This window comes from Varanus komodoensis, unplaced genomic scaffold, assembly GCF_004798865.1.
Source record: "Varanus komodoensis strain SLA01 unplaced genomic scaffold, ASM479886v1 scaffold3, whole genome shotgun sequence".
NCBI lineage: Eukaryota > Metazoa > Chordata > Lepidosauria > Squamata > Varanidae > Varanus > Varanus komodoensis.
This window is the reverse complement of record NW_025335761.1, coordinates 25,240,047-25,260,140: the sequence shown is the minus strand read 5'-3', so window position 1 is coordinate 25,260,140 and position 20,094 is coordinate 25,240,047. Positions and strand designations below refer to the sequence as shown.

At 43.9% G+C, this 20,094-nt stretch overlaps 1 protein-coding gene across 2 annotated transcripts in view; it reads left to right on the top strand.

The window, feature by feature from the left end:
• Window positions 1-438: 438 nt before the first annotated feature.
• CDIN1 (CDAN1 interacting nuclease 1) overlaps window positions 439-20,094 on the top strand; it is a 175,495-nt gene continuing 155,839 nt past the window's right edge. Inside the window, exon 1 of one of the 2 annotated variants that reach the window (XM_044436870.1) lies at window positions 439-758. In XM_044436870.1, the coding sequence (XP_044292805.1) occupies window positions 658-758 (101 nt within the window). In that variant the 5' untranslated portion in view covers window positions 439-657. The remainder of the gene's footprint in view (window positions 759-20,094) is intronic. The other variant, XM_044436871.1, reaches the window with a different exon arrangement.

The window sequence follows — 20,094 nt, the reverse complement described above, 5'->3', positions numbered from 1 at the left end:
ATGCTAATGGCTGCTTTTGGGTTCCTCACGACGACCGTCCATGCCAAAACCCTGTTTTGCATGTATAAGACCGAAAAGAGCCGGCTTTCCTCCCGCGCCCCCATACTAATAATAATTCTCAAAGGCAGGGCTGTCTGTTCTGCTTGTGGAGCCAGAAACCGTTCCTTCGTTCCGCTTTTCTAGTACAAATAACGGATAAATAAACGCAACTCTGAAATACGAAATCAAGCATCTGCAAGAAGTCGCTTTCATTTTTGAATGCAGCGAGCCAGTAGCAAGCAGCGGCGGCCGCTCTGCGCGCTTTATCCCGCCCGGAGCTTCCCGCCAACGCCGCCGCGCGCCGCAGGGCCCGGGGAAGGTGCCGAGTTCCCCTTTCGCGCGCCAGCCGCAGGGAGGGCGGAGCTGCCCGAGCAGCGCATGAGCCGCTGACTTCCCCCGCCTGTGAGCGCGAAGCAGAGGGGTCGGGGCAGGGGCTTTTCGCAGTCCGCCTACCCCCGTTCTCCGTGCCGGGGAGACGGGACAGAGCCAGAGGACCCAAGGACGGACAAGCCCTTGCCCCCTCCTTGCTGCAAGAGCCGCTCGCTCGCGGCTTCTACCACGCTCTCCCCCGCGCTTTCTTCTCGCCTCTCCCCGCCACTACCGGGCTGAGCGGGAAGCATGAAGCTGACGAAAGCCCAGTACGAGGAGATCACCCAGTTCCTGGCTCAGGCGCCTCCGACCAGGCAGAGCCTGAGGAAGCTAAAAGAGAGATTCCCCAGGTAAGCCTTCGGCGGGCGGCCTCAGATCCAGAGCTCACTCCGCCTCCCGCTTCTAGGGTGAATCCCGCCCCCTTTCCGCGGAGGAAGCGGCGAAGTCAGCTGTCGGAAGCAGCTGCTCCCAAGGGGCCGGGGAAGCGGGTCTGCGATGCGGGGTGTTTGCGCGCGTGTGTAGGGGGCGCCTCATTTGCTCTCAGCGTGTTCCTTGGGTAAATAAAGGGGCTCCTGCATGCTTTCGCTGGCGTGGAAAGCCCGGGGTGGGGCAGAAACGGGAAGTCATGGGATGCCCCGAAAAGGAGCGAAGCACTTCCTTTGCGAGTTAGCCCCATTCAGCTTCATGGAGCTTACTTCTAAGTGACAGTAGACAGATCGGGGCTTTACGCAAGTAGCATGTTTGTTTTTTTGATGGAAAATAACGCGCTGTTTTCTCAGCTGCCTGAAGGACACCGTAACTTTTTGTTGCGTTGCTTGCCATATGCAATATCTCCGAAGCTACCGTTAGCTCTGCTGCCCTATGCGCTGATCGTATCTGTGCACATCTGCTCCATTTTTAAACCCCTGGTTCAAGGGTTAGGTTTTTGTGAACTATTCAGAATGTTTCACTATTGTGCAGAATGGATATGTATTATAAAAGCTGAATACGCACATAGAAACCTAACACAGCTATTTCCTACATTTTAGTTCTAACCAGCTTCTTTTCTACACTTCTGAGAATATACAGTGAGGTAACATTTTGCTCTTTGGGGTGGGGAGACATTTAGACTGCAATCCTGTACACATTTTCCTAGGATTAAGCCTCATTGAACTAAGACATATATGGAATTGCATTGTAATGCAGTCCAGTACATATTTCCAAAGAAGTATACTGCTGAAAAAAATGCATATATGACTAATGTTGTATATCATATAAATAAAAGGTATGAAGGAGAAGACCCAGAGTTCTATCTAACAAGCAACAATTTGAAAATAAGAATAGCTTCTTCATTTTGGCTTCAATGGTATAGCCACTAGTACACTGACAGACAATTTGTGGCCCACCAAATATTTTTGTTTACAACTCCCATCCCACGCCTAATTTTTAACTATGGTTGATGGAAACTATAGGTCAAAACTTCTGGACAGCCACAAGTCTTACACATTCCTGAGCTAGACTATTGGACTTAAGGCCAAACAGTTTGATCATGTGGGAGATCTGTGGTGAGTTCTCTTGGCATATTTGGTCATTTATTTGGCAGCTTTTTTACATGAAAGCAAATGAAGAAGGCTTTGAATGAAGAGTGCTGGAAAGAAGGGTTTTATTTCTTGCATTTTCCCTATCTGAATTGCTCCCACCAAGCTACTTTTTGCCTGTATCATGGCTATCAATTGCCCCAGTGTGGTGGCTAAGAGCAGCATGGAAGAGGTGTAAAGCGAAAATGCCATTGGTGAAAGAATTTTCTTTTCCAACGTTACTTTTGTTGTTGTTGTTAGTCGCAAAGTCATGTCCAACACATCGCAACCCCATGGACAACATTCCTCCAGGCCTTCCTGTCCTCCACCATCCCCCGGAGTCCACTTAAGCTCACACCAACTGCTTCAGTGACTCCATCTAGCCACCTCATTCTCTGCCGTCCCCTTCTTCTTTTGCCATCTGTTGTTCCCAGCATTAGGCTCTTCTCCAGGGAGTTCTTCCTTTTCATTAGGTGGCCAAAGTATTTGAGTTTCATCTTCACTATCTGGCTGGTGCTTTCCATGATTGCTTTTAAGTAAAAGAAATTTAAAACATTAGGAGATCTGATCATGGATATCTTTTATAATGAGACGTGGGCTCAAATGCCACCCAGTCATGATGTTTGCTAGGTGGTTTCCTCTCTTTCAGCCTAATGAACCATACAAGATTGTTTGGAACCATGTGCCTTGCTTGGGCTCTTGGAAGAAATAAATAACATACTTTATTAGCTTTATTATTCTCTTTCAATGTAGTGAAAAATACATCCATATTTATATTGGTTTGGAGCTGGTTTGGAGCTCCCTCCCCCTCCCTCCCCAGAACACCTGCCGCACCGCCACCGCTGCTGCCGGACCTGAGGCGCACCGCCGAGCCCGGGGCCAGCTGACGCCGCTCCCGCGGCCACCGCTGGGCCACCCCGGGCATGGAGGATGCCAGGGCCATGCCAGGGCCGCCATTGATGGTGCGGAAGAGGCGCCACCATCTTGCCGCCAGGCGGGTTTCTGTGCCCCTCTCTGCTTCCCCCCCCCCACCGGCGTCGGTGAGAGCAATGCCGGATTGGGGTGGGGCGCGCAGGCGGGCACCGGCTTAACTCGCTGGACGCCGCCGTTTGTGGCCGTTCGTGGCTGTGCGGGGCTGGGCTGGCGGGGGGCTAGGTCGGTGGGTGGAAGTTTGAATTTTGTATCGGGGGGGTAGATGGGGAGTTCTTTTTTACTGTTTTAAAGTTTTATTGTATTTTAATTTGTTTTTATGGAGTCGTCCCTGGCCATGTTGACAGTTGAGTTTCCTGGGGAGTGTGTGGATGCCGCCATTGGGGTGGTCATGGGCAATGGACGTTACAGCAGTGGGGGCTTAATGTGTCCGCGTAGAAGAAGGAGGGATAGATGGCTGACACCCGTCCCTCCTTCTGGTTCTGCCCCCAGCCAGAGGGTTCCAGGTAGTCTTGTCAACCGCCCCTCGGGCCTGACGGTGCTGCTGCTTAATGCCAGGTCGGTCCACAATAAATCTTCCCTCATCCATGACTTGATTGTGGATGAGGGGGCCGACCTGGCTTGCATAACGGAGACCTGGGCGGGAGAGGGCGGGGATGTCACCCTCTCTCAAATGTGCCTGCCTGCGTATCTGGTTCAGCACCGCCTGGAGGGGAGGGGAGGGGGGTCGCTTTGGTTTACCGAGCCTCTATCTCCCTCACGGGTCTTCCAGTCCCTTCGAGACCAGGGCTGGAGTGCCTCTACTTGGTGTTGGGCGATCGAGACAGACTGGGGATTCTATTGGTGTAATGTGCACCCTTCTGCCTAACAGTCTCCCTGCCTGAGCTGACGGAGATCGTCTCGGACCTGGTATTGAGGACCCCCAGGATGTTGATCCTGGGGGACTTCAATCTCCATGCCGAGACTGGTCTGACCGGGGCAGCTCAGGACTTGGGGCTGTCTCAACATGTCACAGGCCCGACCCATGAACGTGGACACACTCTGGACCTGGTTTTCTCAAAAGGCAGGAAGAGGGTGGTCTGAGGGTGAGGAATTTATGTCTGACACCCCTGTCATGGTCAGATCACTTCCTCGTGAGGTTTGTGCTTGAGAGCGGCGTCTCCCTCTGTAAGGGTGCGGACCCGATTGTGTGGGTCTGCCTACGGAGCCGGATGGATCCGGACGGATTCCTGAAGGCCCTGGGAGAGTTTCCGGCTGACAAAACTGGTGCTCCTGTCGAGGCTCTGGTCGAACTATGGAACAGGGAGATGACTAGGGCTGTTGACACGATCGCTCCTAAGTGTCCTCTCCCACCAGGCAGAGCCCACTCTTCCCCTTGGTATGCACCTGAATTGTGGTCAATGAAGCAGGCTGGGAGACGGCTAGAGCGTAGGTGAAGGAGATCACGGGATGAATCTGACCGAACACACTTAAGAGCCCATTATCGGGCCTATGCTGTGGTGGTGAGGGTGGCGAAAAAAAAAATTCTTTTCCGTTTCCATTGCCTCCTTAAAATGCCGTCCGACGGAGATTTTTTGAGTGGTACAAGGCCTGGTCCGTCCTGGCCCTAAGAAAGATCTGGTTCCACCCTCGAAGGCCCACTGTGATGACTTTGCCAAGCATTTCAGGGAGAAAATCGCTCAGATTTGTCATGAGCTAGACTCTACTAGTGATTCAGAAGCTTCTGGGGAGATACCAATATCGCCGTCTGGTGCAAAATGAATAGATGAATTTCAGTTATTGCGGCCTGATGATGTGGACAAGGTGCTTGGGCGAGTACGTCCCACCACTTGCCTATTGGACCCTTGCCCATCTTGGTTAATACACAATGCCAAGCACGGGATTGGGATCTGGATCTTGGAAGTGGTTAACGCTTCTCTGAGGGAGGGTCGGGTACCTGCCCCTTTAAAGGAGGCGGTAGTCCGACCGGTCCTGAAGAAGGCGTCACTGGATCCAGAGATGACCACTAATTATAGACCAGTGGCCAACATCCTGTTTCTGGGCAAGGTGTTGGAGTGGGTGGTGGTGGGACAAGACCCGGGTACGGTACTGAATCTGCCTTGGTCACCCTGTACGATGACCTGTGCAGGGAGAAGGACAGGGGGAGTGCGTCCCTGTTGGTTCTTCTGGACCTCTCAGCGGCTTTTGATACCATCGACCATGGTATCCTTCTGGATAGGCTAGCGGGATTGGGGGTCGGAGGCACTGCTTTGCAGTGGTTCCGCTCCTATCTCAATGGCCGATTCCAGAAGGTGGTGCTGGGGGACTATGGCTCTGCGCCATGGCAGCTATGCCATGGAGTACCGCAGGGGTCCATTTTGTCCCCTTTGCTGTTTAACGTCTACATGAAACCGCTGGGAGAGGTCATCAGGAGGTGTGGGCTGCGAAATCATCAATACGCTGATGATACCCAGCTCTACCTCTTGTTTTCCACCAATCCAGGTGAGGCATTGGCTGTGCTGAACCGGTGCCTGGCCGAGGTAATGGGCTGGATGAGGGCCAATAAACTGAAGCTCAATCCAGACAAGACGGAGGTCCTTTTGGTTGGCGGATCGGGCTTCGGGGAGGGTGAATTGAACCTAGTCCTGAATGGGGTTGCACTCCCTCTTAGGGACAAGGTTCGCAGCTTGGGAGTGCTCCTCGACCCAGAGCTTTCACTGGAAGCTCAGGTGACAGTGGTGGCGAGGAGAGCTTTCTTTCAGCTTCAGCTGATCCATCAGCTGCGCCCCTACCTGGAGTACGACTGCCTGGCGACAGTGACACACGTGTTGGTGACTTCCCAACTTGACTTCTGTAATGCGCTCTACGTGGGGCTACCCTTGAAGACGGTCCGGATACTTCAATTGGTTCAAAATAGAGCTGCCAGGCTGCTAACGGGGACTGGGTGTTATGTTCACATGACTCCAGTCCTCCGTCAGCTTCACTGGCTTCCCATTGAAGTCCGGGCCCAATTCAAGGTGTCGGTGATGACCTATAAAGCCCTAAACGACTTGAGTCCTGGTTACCTGAAGGAGCGCTTAAGTCCATATATGCCCGCCTGCCCCTTGAGATCTGCGGGAGAGGCCCTTCTCCGGGAACCCTCCGTGAAGGAAATTAGCAGGGTGAGTACTCGGAGGAGGGCTTTCTCTGCGGTGGCGCCCAATCTATGGAATGCGCTCCCCAGAGAGGTCCGCCTGGAGCCTTCGTTATTTGTTTTTTGGCGCCAGGGGAAGACCTTTTTATTCAAATGCCATTTTAATAGTTAATAGTATTTATTCATTTTATTTTTTAGCCAGGGCGACTTAATTTATACTGTTAATTTATATCATTTTAGGGAAGTTTATTTATGGATGCGAGCCGCCCCGAGGTTTCGGCGAATGGGGCGGCATAGAAGTCTCCCAAATAAATAAATGAATGAATGAATGAGTGTGTGTGTGTGTGTGTGTGTGTGTAAACAGTGTTTTCAGTACCAGATACTAATATAATCTAATAATAAAAGTCATGTCAACCCTTCTGTAACATGTCAAACTACTGTGTAACTTCTTAAATTACATATTCTTAAATTAATATGCTGTTAGCTTTCATTGCCTAGCTTTTGCTTTGTTAGATCCATGGATTGGTCACTTAAGGTACAATCCAATGTATGTTAGGATGTGTGATGTAAACCTTTTTTCCGTACGAGGCGAGACTGAGGGAACTGGGTCTCTTCAGCCTGGGGAAGAGGAGACTCAGAGGGATATGTTGGCAACATACAGGTATGTGAGGGGGTGTCACATGGAGATGGGTAGAGACCTGTTCTCCCCTGCAGAGGAAGGCAGGACACACTCCAATAGAGCAAAGCTCAGGGAACCCTGGTTCCATTTAGATGCCAGGAAGCACTTCCTGACAGTCAGGACCCCGAGGGTGTGGAATGGGCTGTCACGAGAGGTCGTTGAGGCCCCATCGGTGCGGGTGTTCAAGGATAGGCTGGACATGCACATGGAGGGCATGTCGTGAGCGGAGCCGGCTGGTGCCGGAGGTCAGACTAGATGGCCCAGGAGGTCCCTTCTGACTCACTCTGTTTCTCTGTTTCCTGTTGGAATATGCATGGGATTGTGCCTCTAGTTAGAAGATACATGGCCAAAGTACAAAGAGAATGGAGATTTTAAAAAATGGTAACAAAAAGTCAAGCAATAGAAGAGGTAGAAAGTATGGCTATGGAGTGTATACAGATGCAAGATGCAAAACAAATATACCCAATCACCGAGGTTCTGAATTACTCCTAGCTTTTAGCCATTTATGATGAACAGGCATAGTCGCATTGATGGTGTGGCACACATTACAGGGATAGACCAGGATTTGTTGAGACCAAATTCCATAGTTTCAGATTTACACGCAATAATTAACATGAAGATTGACTAATAAATTTAATAATGAATTCTCATTAGTCAGAGTTACTAATGAATTCTCATTTACCATTTTCATCACCATTGTAACTTCTCCATTGGAATATAGTGACATTAAGAAGAATGCAAAAGCCTGTTCTAAAAGATTGATATGTCCCACCATTAAGTTTTGAATGTTACATTTTTAATGTTTGATTTGTATCCATTTATTATGTTAATTGGCTGACCAGCCTAAGTAGATTGAAGAACATTGTAAGATGGTTTAAAAGAAGTCATATGCACCAAAAAGGACTATCTAAGGCAGATATTAAATAGGCACATATCAGACAAAGTATAAGAACATCAATAAATCTGTGAGTGAACACTTTCACCACCCTGGACCTTCAAGCACCTCAGAGTGGTAGTGCTAATAAACTTGGAACCACAGGCTTGTTTAGAATATGTGACTGCAAAACAAGAGCAGGTAAAGGAATTGAGTGCTGTTGATCAGGGACTCAGTAGAGACTATGGTTTCTTTCATGTACATTATAAAGTTCTACTTACAATATCTGATTAAGTGGGCTGTAACGTACAAAATCTCATGCTAATTTATTGATTTGCCTGAACAACCAAAAGCATTTAGTCCAGTGATTCTCAAAGTGGGTGGTACCTTCCCGAGGAGGGGGGAGTGGAAGATCCAGGGGGTTAGTGATTGGTTGTTTTAAATTTGCAATAGAGCAAGAGACCCAATGCAAAGAAAGAGGTATGGGGACACTAGGGTTGCTGCCTAAGGGAAAAGGAGGCTGCAGCCCCAAAAGGTTTGGGGACCACTTAGTTAGTTTACATATAACCCTTGAATTTAAAAGATGCTGAACAAGCCCTTGATAGCATAATGGATGTAACTTGGTCCTGTGATGTATTTCTTGACCCAGTGGGAACACAGTTGGCACTGTGACTTGCATCTCAGGTGGTCCAGTGTTGCTAAATTGGTGCCCTGCAACAGCACCAGGTTGGACATGAAGAAAGTAACACAGTGACGGAGAAACAGAGGAGCCAGTAACCGAGTCATGAAGCCTGTCTGAAGGAATGTGGAGGGGAGAAAAGATAATTGGCTTGAGAGAAAGTGCTGCTTTTTATCTCACCTTTTATGAGACAGTTGTGGGGCAAGGTGAAGTTAGAGAAGAGTGAACTAGTGAACCTGTAGTTATAAGTGCGCAGATGTAATAGGCTGATGATATTAACTCACACACCTTGAATAGACAATGAGCTAAGTATAATGCATAATATACATGTAATGTATGTAGATGTATGTAATGGGATAAGCCAGCGAATATGAACTAGGTGGGCGGAAAGATTGTAACTTCTTAGTATCTCAGCCAATGAGGGAAAAGGGGAGGGCTGTGGCAGGCAAGTTGAGGAGTAAAAGGAGCTGCTTTGTGTGTTTGTACTTTGGAGGCATTCTGATAGAGTGGGCTCTCCTCATCTATCGCAATAAATGAAGGAAATGCATCACTCTGTTTGTAGTCTCAGTTATTTAACTTGATGGGAAGTACTTTTTGCAGCTTTTTTGCATAACAGACCTTATGGCCTTCACTCTACTTTTCCATGATTGTATGATCCATTTCAGGAGAACTCCTTGTAATAAAGGTCAGGGATGGATTGTAGTCTTTTGATGATGTGCTAGATAGATTTTAGCTGGTTTTATTTGTCTTGTCTTCTAGTGGGTCCAGTCTGGCTTTCTTGATTGTATCCTTTGTTGGCTCACATGAATATTGCCATTTTAAGAATGTCTAATATCAGTTGTACAGATGTTAGTTTCTGAATGAAAGAGTGGAATAGTTTTATGAATATTATAGGGCTGGTTGTGGATTGTGAGTTGTGATGTGTCCTCTGCATGATATGTAGCTATGTATAGTGAGGCTTATATGTCTTTCACATTGTTATACATTGAAGACCAGAATGTGGAATATGAAGTTTTTGAGACCTAGATGGATGAAAGAACTGATGTCCTTATGGTGTACCTCAGAGACTTCCTTTTCATGGGTGGACATGTAGCTATCACCACTGTATCTTAGGTGGAAGAGAGTTAGTACAGGGCCGAAGCTGAAGAGCATTATTCTCATGTAACTATATGTGGATGTACTCATGTGTGTATCCTCGTGAATATACCATTGATCAGAAAATAATGAGCTTTCCAAATATGAAATCATTATTGTTACAGACAAGTGGGGAAAGCTCAGTTTATTATTATGATAGATCATAAATTTGTCTTACAAATTATCTCATATTTAGAACAATTAAGTTCAGTTTTGATATTCTCAAAAATTTTACTTATTGACATTTTGATAATATGCACATTAAATTTAATTTATTAAATATAGATAATGAATTAAAATCTTAAACTGATAGACAAACTGCATTTTAAATTATAGGGTATATAAGAGATCCCACATTTTGGGAAATGGGACTTGTTTCTTATATTTTCTTGGGTATATCCATTTATTTCCAGGAATAAAACTTTGTGGAAATGTACAGTTCTGTCTTGAATATATATCTTCAGCAGTGTGCCTAGACTCTAAAATTAAAATATTGTATCTGCATGTGGATGAGAAATTGCCAATAATGTAGAAATCCTGATGGTTTTGTGATAGATGCAGCTGTCCATTAGGAAATGGCCTGAAACCACCAACTCTCCTTTGAAAGCTCCTGAAGCCTTTTAAATCAAATTAATCTTTAAGCTTCCTGGGACAATTCAGCATAGCCCTAACTTTTCCTTCAATAGCCTCTGATGACATGAAGCTGATACTGATATTTAAACAAAGTATAACTTTGTGGAAGGTGCCAATTGAAGAGCCTTCTTCAATTAAAAGTAATATTAAGAAATTACCCTTGATGATGATGTTGTTGTTACTGGAGTAAAACTCCTGTATCTGCTGTTTCAGTTACTGCAGTTTCACATAACTGCAGTGGACGGCTGTCTGAAAAATGGGAACTTTTGGAGAGTTTTGCGGCCTGTTGTCTATTACTCCACAGACAGCTGTATGGGAAATGCTGTCCTGCTGGCTGCAGCTGTGGCCAGCCCAGAATGGTATGCCACCCCCTGCGGAAAGCGGGGTGGGTTCTGGAATCTGGATCGAACATGTGGCTGTGCACAAGACTTGTGGCACAACACTGGACTATCTCCCCTGAAATATGACTTACCTGGTGTGTCGGGTCTTTTTTTTTAAGCTAAAGGTTATTCAGATTCTGAAAAAGGTAACTGTAATGCAACTACCAGTGCAGGTATTGTCTAGTATTAAGAGCTAAGGTTGTGGTGGGCTAGAGAGACTCACATTTTTTTCACTTTCGCAGAGCTGCTCCCATAACCCCCAAGAATGTGGAAGGCTGACTGTATCATGTTTGCTACTCTCTGCAGTTTCAGGCACCCACCAAGGGCTTCGAACCTATCCCCCGTAGATATGGGGATCCTACTGTATTACTATTATATTCTCATTTCTGTAATGCCAAATAGCTGAAGTTCTCTGGGAAGCTTAGTGCATAAAAATAATAAAATACAATGCATTGCAAATGCCATAATGTAAAAATAAAACAGATGCATACAGTTTGCCAAATTAATACCTGCTCATTTACATTACTGAGCTGAAAATTTTTATTTCAGTATAGTGCATAGTTTTAACTACAGTAAACAGGCTGAGAGCCAGTGTGGTGTGACTTTCAGACTCTCAGCCCAAACTACCTCACAGGGTTGGTATGATGAAGATTAAATGGTGCTATGCAAGTTGCTATGAACTTGAGTGGACTCTGGGGGATGATGGAGGACAGGAAAGACTGGAGGAATGTTGTCCATGGGGTCGCAATGGGTTGGACACGACTTTGTGACTAACAACAACAATGTAAGAAGTTGCCTTGGATCCCTCACAAGATGAAAAAGGTGGAATATAAATGCAATGTGCTGATAATATTAATAACTGACAAACAGTCTTAATTATCATAGAATGTGCTTTTTCAAAAGTCTTAAACTTGGTTCTAAAAATTATCTTTGCAATGTATTTTTGTGATAAGGATTTGTTCCACTGTACTACGCAGGAATAATTTCTGAATTAGCAGAAAGTGATACAGAAATAAGCAAAATATCTCCACTAAGAAAATCATAGCTTTTGATTCTGGCCTCTGTAGGAGTATGGAGGCAACTCACTCAGCTCGTTCACATAAATGAAAGTTGTATAGGATTTGTGCCTTGATTGTGTCATATGTCAGGGAAAGAGCTGTGGCTCTGTTTCATTATCCAAGTGATGATGCTAACAGCTAACATTTCAATAAATCATCAAAATAGCTTTTCCAAACAGCACAGGTGACTGCTCTTTTAGGAAGCTGCAGTATAAAATTAAAAGCTCAGATGACTGCGACATAGGAAGCTGTCTAAAATCAAGTCAAACCATAGGTATAATCTGCTTAGGATTGTCTACACTGATTGGCAATGAATCACTAGGGTCTCAGATGGTAATGCTTTCAAACACTGCTTGGAAATGCTAGGGACTGAACCTGCAGAGCTGCAAACAGCATTGGAACTGTCTTCAGAACTAAAAACAGTCTTCTGCTCACATAATAGAGCTTTTCCATCCTTTCCTTTCCCAGTGGCCCCTGTGCATCCATAAAATCTGTTCTGGATAGTTCCCAAACCTCGGGCAGATACAGGGTAAAGATGAGCTCTGGGCAGAACCTGATGAAATCTTACAGTTGTGGGTCTGCTGTATCTGGACTCAATTTACCAATGGAATAGATCACCAATTTACCATTGTTGATATGGAAACACCATAGAGTTCCCTAGCAAGAGTGGCCACAAAACTGGCTACTCCTAGCCCTCTATCTTTGTTGTCCTTAGACCCCCCACAAAATACGTATCGTTTACTTTATTCCTATTGACTAAGCCCATCTCCCTGCTTATTTTGAAATAAGGAGACAGTACAACGATACACAGAAGGAAAAAGAAGTGGTGAAACTATTTCATTTAATAAAAATGGCTGCACAAGCTGCAGAAGGGATGTGTGGAGAATTCTTTTTGCAATTCCCCGGGCTTGACTCTCAGCCTTGAGTCTGAATTCTTGGTGGGTGCACCTAGCTTTCATACGGCACTTGCCAGAAATCAAGCCTATGCAAACACTGCCCCTTTTCTTATCCATGTTCAGTAGTGTTTATTTGTAGTGCTGCACATGATGTGGAAGAAAGTTGCTCATGTAGTACCAGGAATGGAGCCCCACACAATTGCCACACAAGCATCATTCTTCCATGCTATGTGTTAGCAGCATTTGTTCCTCAACCTTTATTACATGAATGCTGTGGACTTCTTTCAGTTTGTTTCACTTTCCAAGACAGGGCCAAGCATGAAAGGTAGTCCAAAAATACTTGTGGTATAGATTTTACAGAGCTTCGATGCATCCCTAGCCTGGAGCAGCTGGGAAATACTACAGACATGAAGGGACACTTGGAAAGAGGAAGGGAGAACCTGTCCACAGTGGACCAATCTGGAGGAGGATGCTGGAATCTGTTGGCAAGAACAGAGAACGGACAGAGATTTTGCTTGTGGAAGATACTGGGATATTTGGCAAGGCTAGGAAGACAGAGCAGGGAGTATAGAAACCATGCTGTCCAAGTAACCACCTGACTGACCTGTGAGCTGAGGCAAAAATCTGCACCATGGAAATAATGCAGGGTTGTTTGCCATGTCATGTGAACTCAGTCTTAAATTTCACCCATAGGTTTTCAAAAATATATATTCTGCCATTTCAGCATCAGTTTTATGTAAAACAAGTTTGTCATAAAGAAGTAAATGCAATAGAATTGTTGTAAAGTACAAATCAATCTTCGAGAATCATCTGTTGGGATGTTCTGTTTTACCCTCAACAGAAGATACTTAATGCTTTCTTTTGTTAGTATTATCAAAAACACCTGATAGACAGGCTGACAACCCTCATCCCTCCCCCCAAAAATGGAATGCACTTACAAATATTTATGTTTGCATTTGTGAACAGAATGTTGCACTATAAAGGTCTTTGGCTTGATTAAAACTATGTGTTGATGTTAGAATTATGAATCTCAATAGGCCTAATGTGATCATGTTCTGCCTACCTCCCAGTCAGAAGATTCCACTCCCATTTTAGATTGCCCACATTTCACATGTGTGAACCTTATTTTAACTATGAGTTATTGAAACAAATCTACTTTATAAAGTACAGGTGGTAACTGGCTAGTTTCAACAAATTGTGGTTAGGATTAACCACTGTTTGTTTAGTTTTGAATGCCACAACAGTCAAGGGTTAATCTAAAATGGAAATGACTCTTTCCAAACTCCCGTTTGTGGCTTTGCTGAAGGAGAAGGGAGAGCATATAAACTGGTAGTTTCTGTGCCTTATCACTGTAACAGTAAACCATGGTACAGTTTTTCATACAGTCAGGGTCATAGGTATGTCTGTGCAACCTTCATGATGTTCAGATCTGTACCTATATTGTTGGAACTATTCTAGTTAGGCAGGAAATGAAAATTACCAAGTCAGATGCAAACTCAATCTTCCCTATTCAATCTCCTCATCCAATATTAGTGCTCTGTCTACCTGCCTGTCGTGTGTGCCCATCCTGGCAAGATTCCCAGGCATGGACAAGAAGCTGAACTTTTTGGAGGGGCTGACAGGTCAGATTCTGAGAATGAGATGTACAACAGGGAGTTTGTCTGTCCCGGCAGGACTGATAGCTCAGGCTCTAATAACAAGAAGATTGTTGAAATGGACTTAGTTCCAGCTGGAGTCCAAGGCCCTGGGTATCTCCCTGTGCCTGTTATGGGAAAGATTAGTTCAAGGGCAGCCAAGGGATCCAGTGGGAATGGGCCCCACCTGTGGGAATGAAGAAGAGCAACAGCATCTTGAGGGGAAAGATTTAGAGATGGGGAGTCCACCTTACTGATGGGAACTTCGGTCTCCTGAAGAGGTGGACACAGTAGTCCGTTGTCACAGTCGCAGAGTGGTCCAATTCTGGTCCCAGAGGGAGGAACGCCGTGTGCCCGTTTCCACAGTGCTCCTCCCTCCAGACAGGCACAGAAGGATTCATAAGCAAAGCTTTGGGTGAAGGGGGCCAGAGAGGATTCAACATTTCAACAAGTAAAATAGGCAGGAAGCATTCGTGAGTCTGCTACTGCTGGGAGAGAATACTCAGCTAACAACACTACCCAGATCCCAGAAAATTTTATTGAGTTGTGTCTGCTTGCAGAGCATTACAGTCTTACTCCCAGAACAGCATGACATGTTTGGTATCTTTGTAACAATCAGCTGCCTGGGAGTCCCCACCTCCCCACAGCTGGCAGGGCTCTGTTTCCTGCCTGCTTCCTTGGTCCCCAAATCCCGGGGCCAGACACTGGATTCAGCACACAACAACCCAGGCTTTGGGGAAAACTTTTTATTAAAAGACACAATTAACACAATAGGGGTTGGAGGGTCTTAAAACACTATAGCGCGCGCGCGCGCGCACACACACACACACACACACACAACAAAGAGGGTAGGAAAGGGAAATGGGAATTGGAGAGCAACACTGAACCCACACAGTCTCAGACCAAAAATAATAGAGCTATTGTAGAGTAGTGCAGCATCCTTCGGCAGAACCTCCAGCAGCAACAGGAAACCTCTCCTAAGAGAGGAACCCCGGTCTGTCCTAGTTCTCAGCTTTTATCCCAATTAGATCAAACAAAGGACTCATGGGTGAAATCTCCTGACATTACCCAGGTGAGAATTGTATACACTTTAACCCTGAAATCTCAAGACTTGGAAGGGAGTGTGAATGGTCCTGCCCTTTGAAGTAATTTTCCAGGCACTATTGAGGCCTCCTGTGGCATTGGCACCTTGCTTTCCTGGAATTGCCACCTGGCTGGAGTGACCAGGCCTCTGTAACCAGAGTTAACCCTTCCCCAGCTGAGAGGCCGTCAGCCTGTTTTGTTACAGTCTTTACTTACTGGCATTGGTGAAATAAGTCTGAAAGTTGAAAATCAGTTTCTTTTGATAATTTATTTTTTTATGAAATAGCCCACTGCAGTATGTTAATCTGGGAAGTAACAGTCTGATGCTAAGCTTGTTGCTGGGTGAATTTTGTCTTGTCCAAAGTACCATATAGCAATCTGAGGTTTTGCAAAAGGACAGTCTAATGTTCCTCAAGTGTCAGTAGGTTAGGCCTTCTTGGGCCTCACTTTTAGGCAGAGATATTTTACTTTCCCAGTTCCCCAGCTCTTTTGTTATGTGTGTATGTTGTGTTCTAACCATCCATTACATTAGCAAATGTTCTTATCTATTTTGATAATGTACGTTTTAAATGGAAAGAAGAAGTAGGATATGTTTATATTCATATTATTATATAATTTAATAAGTTATAGGATTTTATGGAGGGGGATTCTTATCTATCAGTCGTGCATCCCTACTTTCCAGCAACAGTTTCAGGAATGCATACACTGGGCATCTCAGTTTATCCTTACCCAAAGGCTCCCGGATGTACACAGCTGTATGCTCTGTCACCACTTAGCACATTTTTTTTCTATTTTTAAAGCCCTCCTTAATCTTGGCATTTACTTGCCTGAAGTCACTTGCAAATTTTTTCAAGATTCCAAACAGCACTTAGTGGCAGTTCACCAGTTGAAATCATTATGATTATACAAGCTTGCTTGAGCAAGCTAACCAGGGACTAGCTCTTTGAGAAAGGTACTGTTCTACTTACCAGTCTACATAGTGAATGCCATAATTTATGAAAGCTATATTATATGGTTTGTTTTGCCAATAACATTTATAGGGAAAGCTAATAAGTAAAATGTGACTTGCTCTTCAAGCTACATTGAACTAAGCTAGCAAATGGACTGTGACAGTGGAACAAGATCCTAATCAGTAGAAGCTTGAAAAAGTTAAACTATGCTAAAAATATATATTGCAGTACCTGCTTATTATGAATGGTTTCAGTGACAATATTTTATATAAATAATTCCAACAGTCTTAGCAGCATTTGTCTGCAACAAACCCACTCATTTTAGAAATATGGTACAAATGTTGATGTTGGTGGGAGTGGGAATTACACAATTCCTTTAGCAAACATGGGATAAGGCAAGGTCCTTAAACTTTTTGGGTCAATGGGCATATTTGGAATTGTAAAATTGTTCATGGATAGTCTAACAAAATGGCTGCCACAAAGAACCTTCTCTATGATGAACCTTCTCTTTTGTTTCATGATGGTCAAGGCTGTTCATAAAATACTCATTTCCCAGCAGGCAAGGTGATGAGACTAAAATAAAGTAATTTGCCTGAGACAAAGGAGGTTTCTGAGTTCCATACCACAAAAGTACCCTTATGAACCAAATAAAGCAGGGCGAGACAGCTGTACTTTCCCTTGTATCATGCATGCCTCATAGTTGAACGTAACTGGAATTTTTAAAATTTCTAAGAAAAAATATCAGGAGGGGCAGAGATCCTGGAGGGCACCAAGAGAATGACAACTGCAGACACACTGGTGCAAATGATCCCCATGTTCAAGACCCCAGGGATAAAGCTTTTATCCCCTCTTTAGCCCTATGCCACCATCATTGTCTGTACTTGCTCAATAAGCAGAAACCTATAATTTACATGGGGGCTCTAATACATCCAGTAATTTGATAAAGTTAGATAAGGTTTGAAGAAGAAGCCATTTTGATCCCATCACGCTCTAATTATGTTATGGCAGTTACTTCTACCATACAGAAAGTTATCTTCATTTTAAAGAGAAAGCATTTATCACACAATTGTTGAAGAAGCCAATTTTTGACATCTCAGCAGCATTAAAAGTAAATGCTTGAAGGCTCATGTAGATTGAAGGAAAATAAACCAAAGCTGAATCCAGAGAGAATGTTAATAGTTTTTAGGTTGAATTTTTTTTTTAGGTTGAAATTTTTTATTTAAATAAGTTTTTAGGATCCATGTGATTAAGAAATAAAATCATAAAACAGAGTTGGAATGGTCCAAGAAGGCCATTGGATCCAGCACCCTGCTCAGTGCAGGACTTCCAAGCTAAAGTATCCCTAACAGCTGCATTTTGAATGTCACCAAGGTATAGGAGAACCCACAACCTCCATAAGTAACTGGTCCCATTGTTGAATTTCCATAAGTCAAGAAGTTTTTTTTTCCTTGATATAAACATGGAATCTGCCATCCAGTAATTTGAGCCCATTATTCCATGTCTTGTACTCTAGATGATCAAGAAGAAATCCTGGCTTTCTGTGACATCATTTCAAGTACTTAAAGAGTGTTACCATATCTCCCCTCTGTCTTCTCTCTCGTAGACTAAACATGGCCAATTCTTTCAACCTCTCCTCACAGGACTTTGTTTCTAGTCCCTTGATCATCTTTGTTGCCCTCATCTGAACCTTTCCAGTTGTCTACACCCTTCTTAAACTGTGAGCTAGGCGCAGTATTTGAGATGAGGCCTAACTAGTGCTGAGTGCTGAGTAGTGAGGAACTCATACTTCACATGATTTGGAACTGATACTTCTGTTACTGCAGCCCAAAATAGCATTTGTCTTTTTAACAGACATTTCACAATGTGAATTCATATTCAGCTTGTGAGCTCCAACAATTCCAAGATCTTTTTTGCCTGTAATATTGTTGAGCTAAGTATCCCCCACTTTGTAACTATGCATTTGATTTCTTTTTCCTAAATGCAGAGCCTAGCATTTGCCCAATTAAACTTCATTCTTTTGTTTTCAGACCAGTGCTCCAGCCTATCAAGATCACTTTAAATTTTGTTTCTTTCAGTAGTATTTCAGGGTTGCGACATCTGCAAATGTGATAAATATTCCTTGCACTTTCTCATCACAATTATTAATAAAACTGTTGAAAAATACTAGTACCCCACTTGTTACCTCTTTTCATTTTGATAAGGAGCCATTGATAGCAATTTTTAAAAAAATCTAGCCAACTGTTAGCTAGTTTGCTAATCAGGATACATGCTAATCAGTTTGCTCTGTCAAAAGCTTTTTGAAGTCACAGTCCTCCCATAGTCTATCGGAGAGGTTGTTGTTATGTGCCATCAGGCTAGATTTTTTCCTAAGTGAGCTCTTTGCTTTCTGCTGATTCTGTTTTGTGTGTTTTTGTTGTGTTTTGTTTTTGTTCTTGCTAAGTGCTGTCAAGTTGTCTCTTACTTATGGCAACCCTATGAATTAATGCCATCCAAAATATCATGTTCTTGGCAGTCCTGCTTGTAAATTCAAAGTTGTGGCACCTTTTATGGAAATAGTCCATCTCATAGGTGCTCTTCCTCTTCTTCTGTCTTTATCCTTTCCTAGAATGATTGTCTTCTCCCATGTGTCTTGCCTTCTCATGATGTGCCCAAAGTTCAAGAGCTTCAGTTTCATCATTTTTGCTTCTAGGGCAAGTTCTGTCTTGATTTGACCTAGGATCCACTTGTTCATCTTTCAGTCGAGGGTTTTTACAAAGCTCCGCTCAGTCACCATCTTATGAATGCATTTGTTTTCTTCCTGTCAGCTTTCACATGTATTCATAGTGATCGAGAATTCAATCATGTGGATGATCTTGGCCTTGGTCTCCACTGAAATGTCCTTACATTTGATTATTTTTTCTAGTTGCTTCATTACTGCCTTTCTCAGTCTTCTTCATGTTTTTTGACTATAGTGTCTGTTTGAATTGATGACTGAGCCAAGGTATGCAAGGCTACATGATCGAAAAATGAGATCAAATTAGTTTGACAGAATTTGTTCTTGACAAATCTGTGTTGACTTATAGTAATCACTGCATTGTTTTCAAGGAGTTCTCAGACTGACAGAATATTCCTAGGGATTGATATCATACTGACTGACCTGCAGTTTCCAGGTTCTTCCTTTTTCCCCTTTTTGAAGACAGGGACAACATTGGTCCTCTTTCAGTAATCTGGCACGTCTCTTGTCCTCTATGATTTCTTAGAGATAATAGACAGTGGTTCTGCGAAATCTTCTTCCAGTTCCTTTATTAGTGTAGGCTGCAGTTCACTAGGCTCTGGAGATTTGAACTCATTCCAAGTAATGAGGTGTTCCTTGACCACTTGCCTATCTATCTGAAACTGTGATCCTGTCCCTTCAGCTTGTACTTCACCTTTGTTAGGGAGGTCAGAGACCCTTTTTGAGAGAAAACTGAGTCAAAGTAGGAATTGAGCACTTCTGTCTTTTCTTTGTAATCCACTATCATTTTGCTGTGCTTATCATCCCCATGTCTTTCTTCTGACTTTTACTGTGCATGTATCTGAAGAAGACTTTTTTTGTTGCTTTCAGCATCCTGCACTAACCTCAGCTTGTTTTCAGCTTCGTCTTTCCTGATGCTGTCCATGCAATTCTGTGCTACCTGCCTGTATACTTCCTTTGTAGTATGGTCATCTCCAAGCTTTCTATAAAGACACAGAGGCTTCTTCTTTTGTCTTATGTCTTCAGCAGGGGTAAAGAAAGGGTTCAAATCCATTCCTTCTGAAGTATACCATTCACAGATTAGGATTTTTTTTAACCCTTGTCCATTCCTGAATATGTGTGTTGTACATGTGGTCAGTAGTGCATCTTACTCTTTTTTTTCCTCTACATCATAAGTTGCCTTGGTAAAAGAGTGTAGAAAATTAATCTCCTGACATACTCTTGGGAACTGCATTGATATCTGCATTTCTGGAGGCAATAATACCTACAAAACAAAACAAAACACCCCCAGACCTTAAGTTAAAAGTTCTCTGAAAAAATCCTGAAGGTTTGTTTTGTTTTTGGTAATTTTACATCCTGTCAGTTTAAGAGTGTG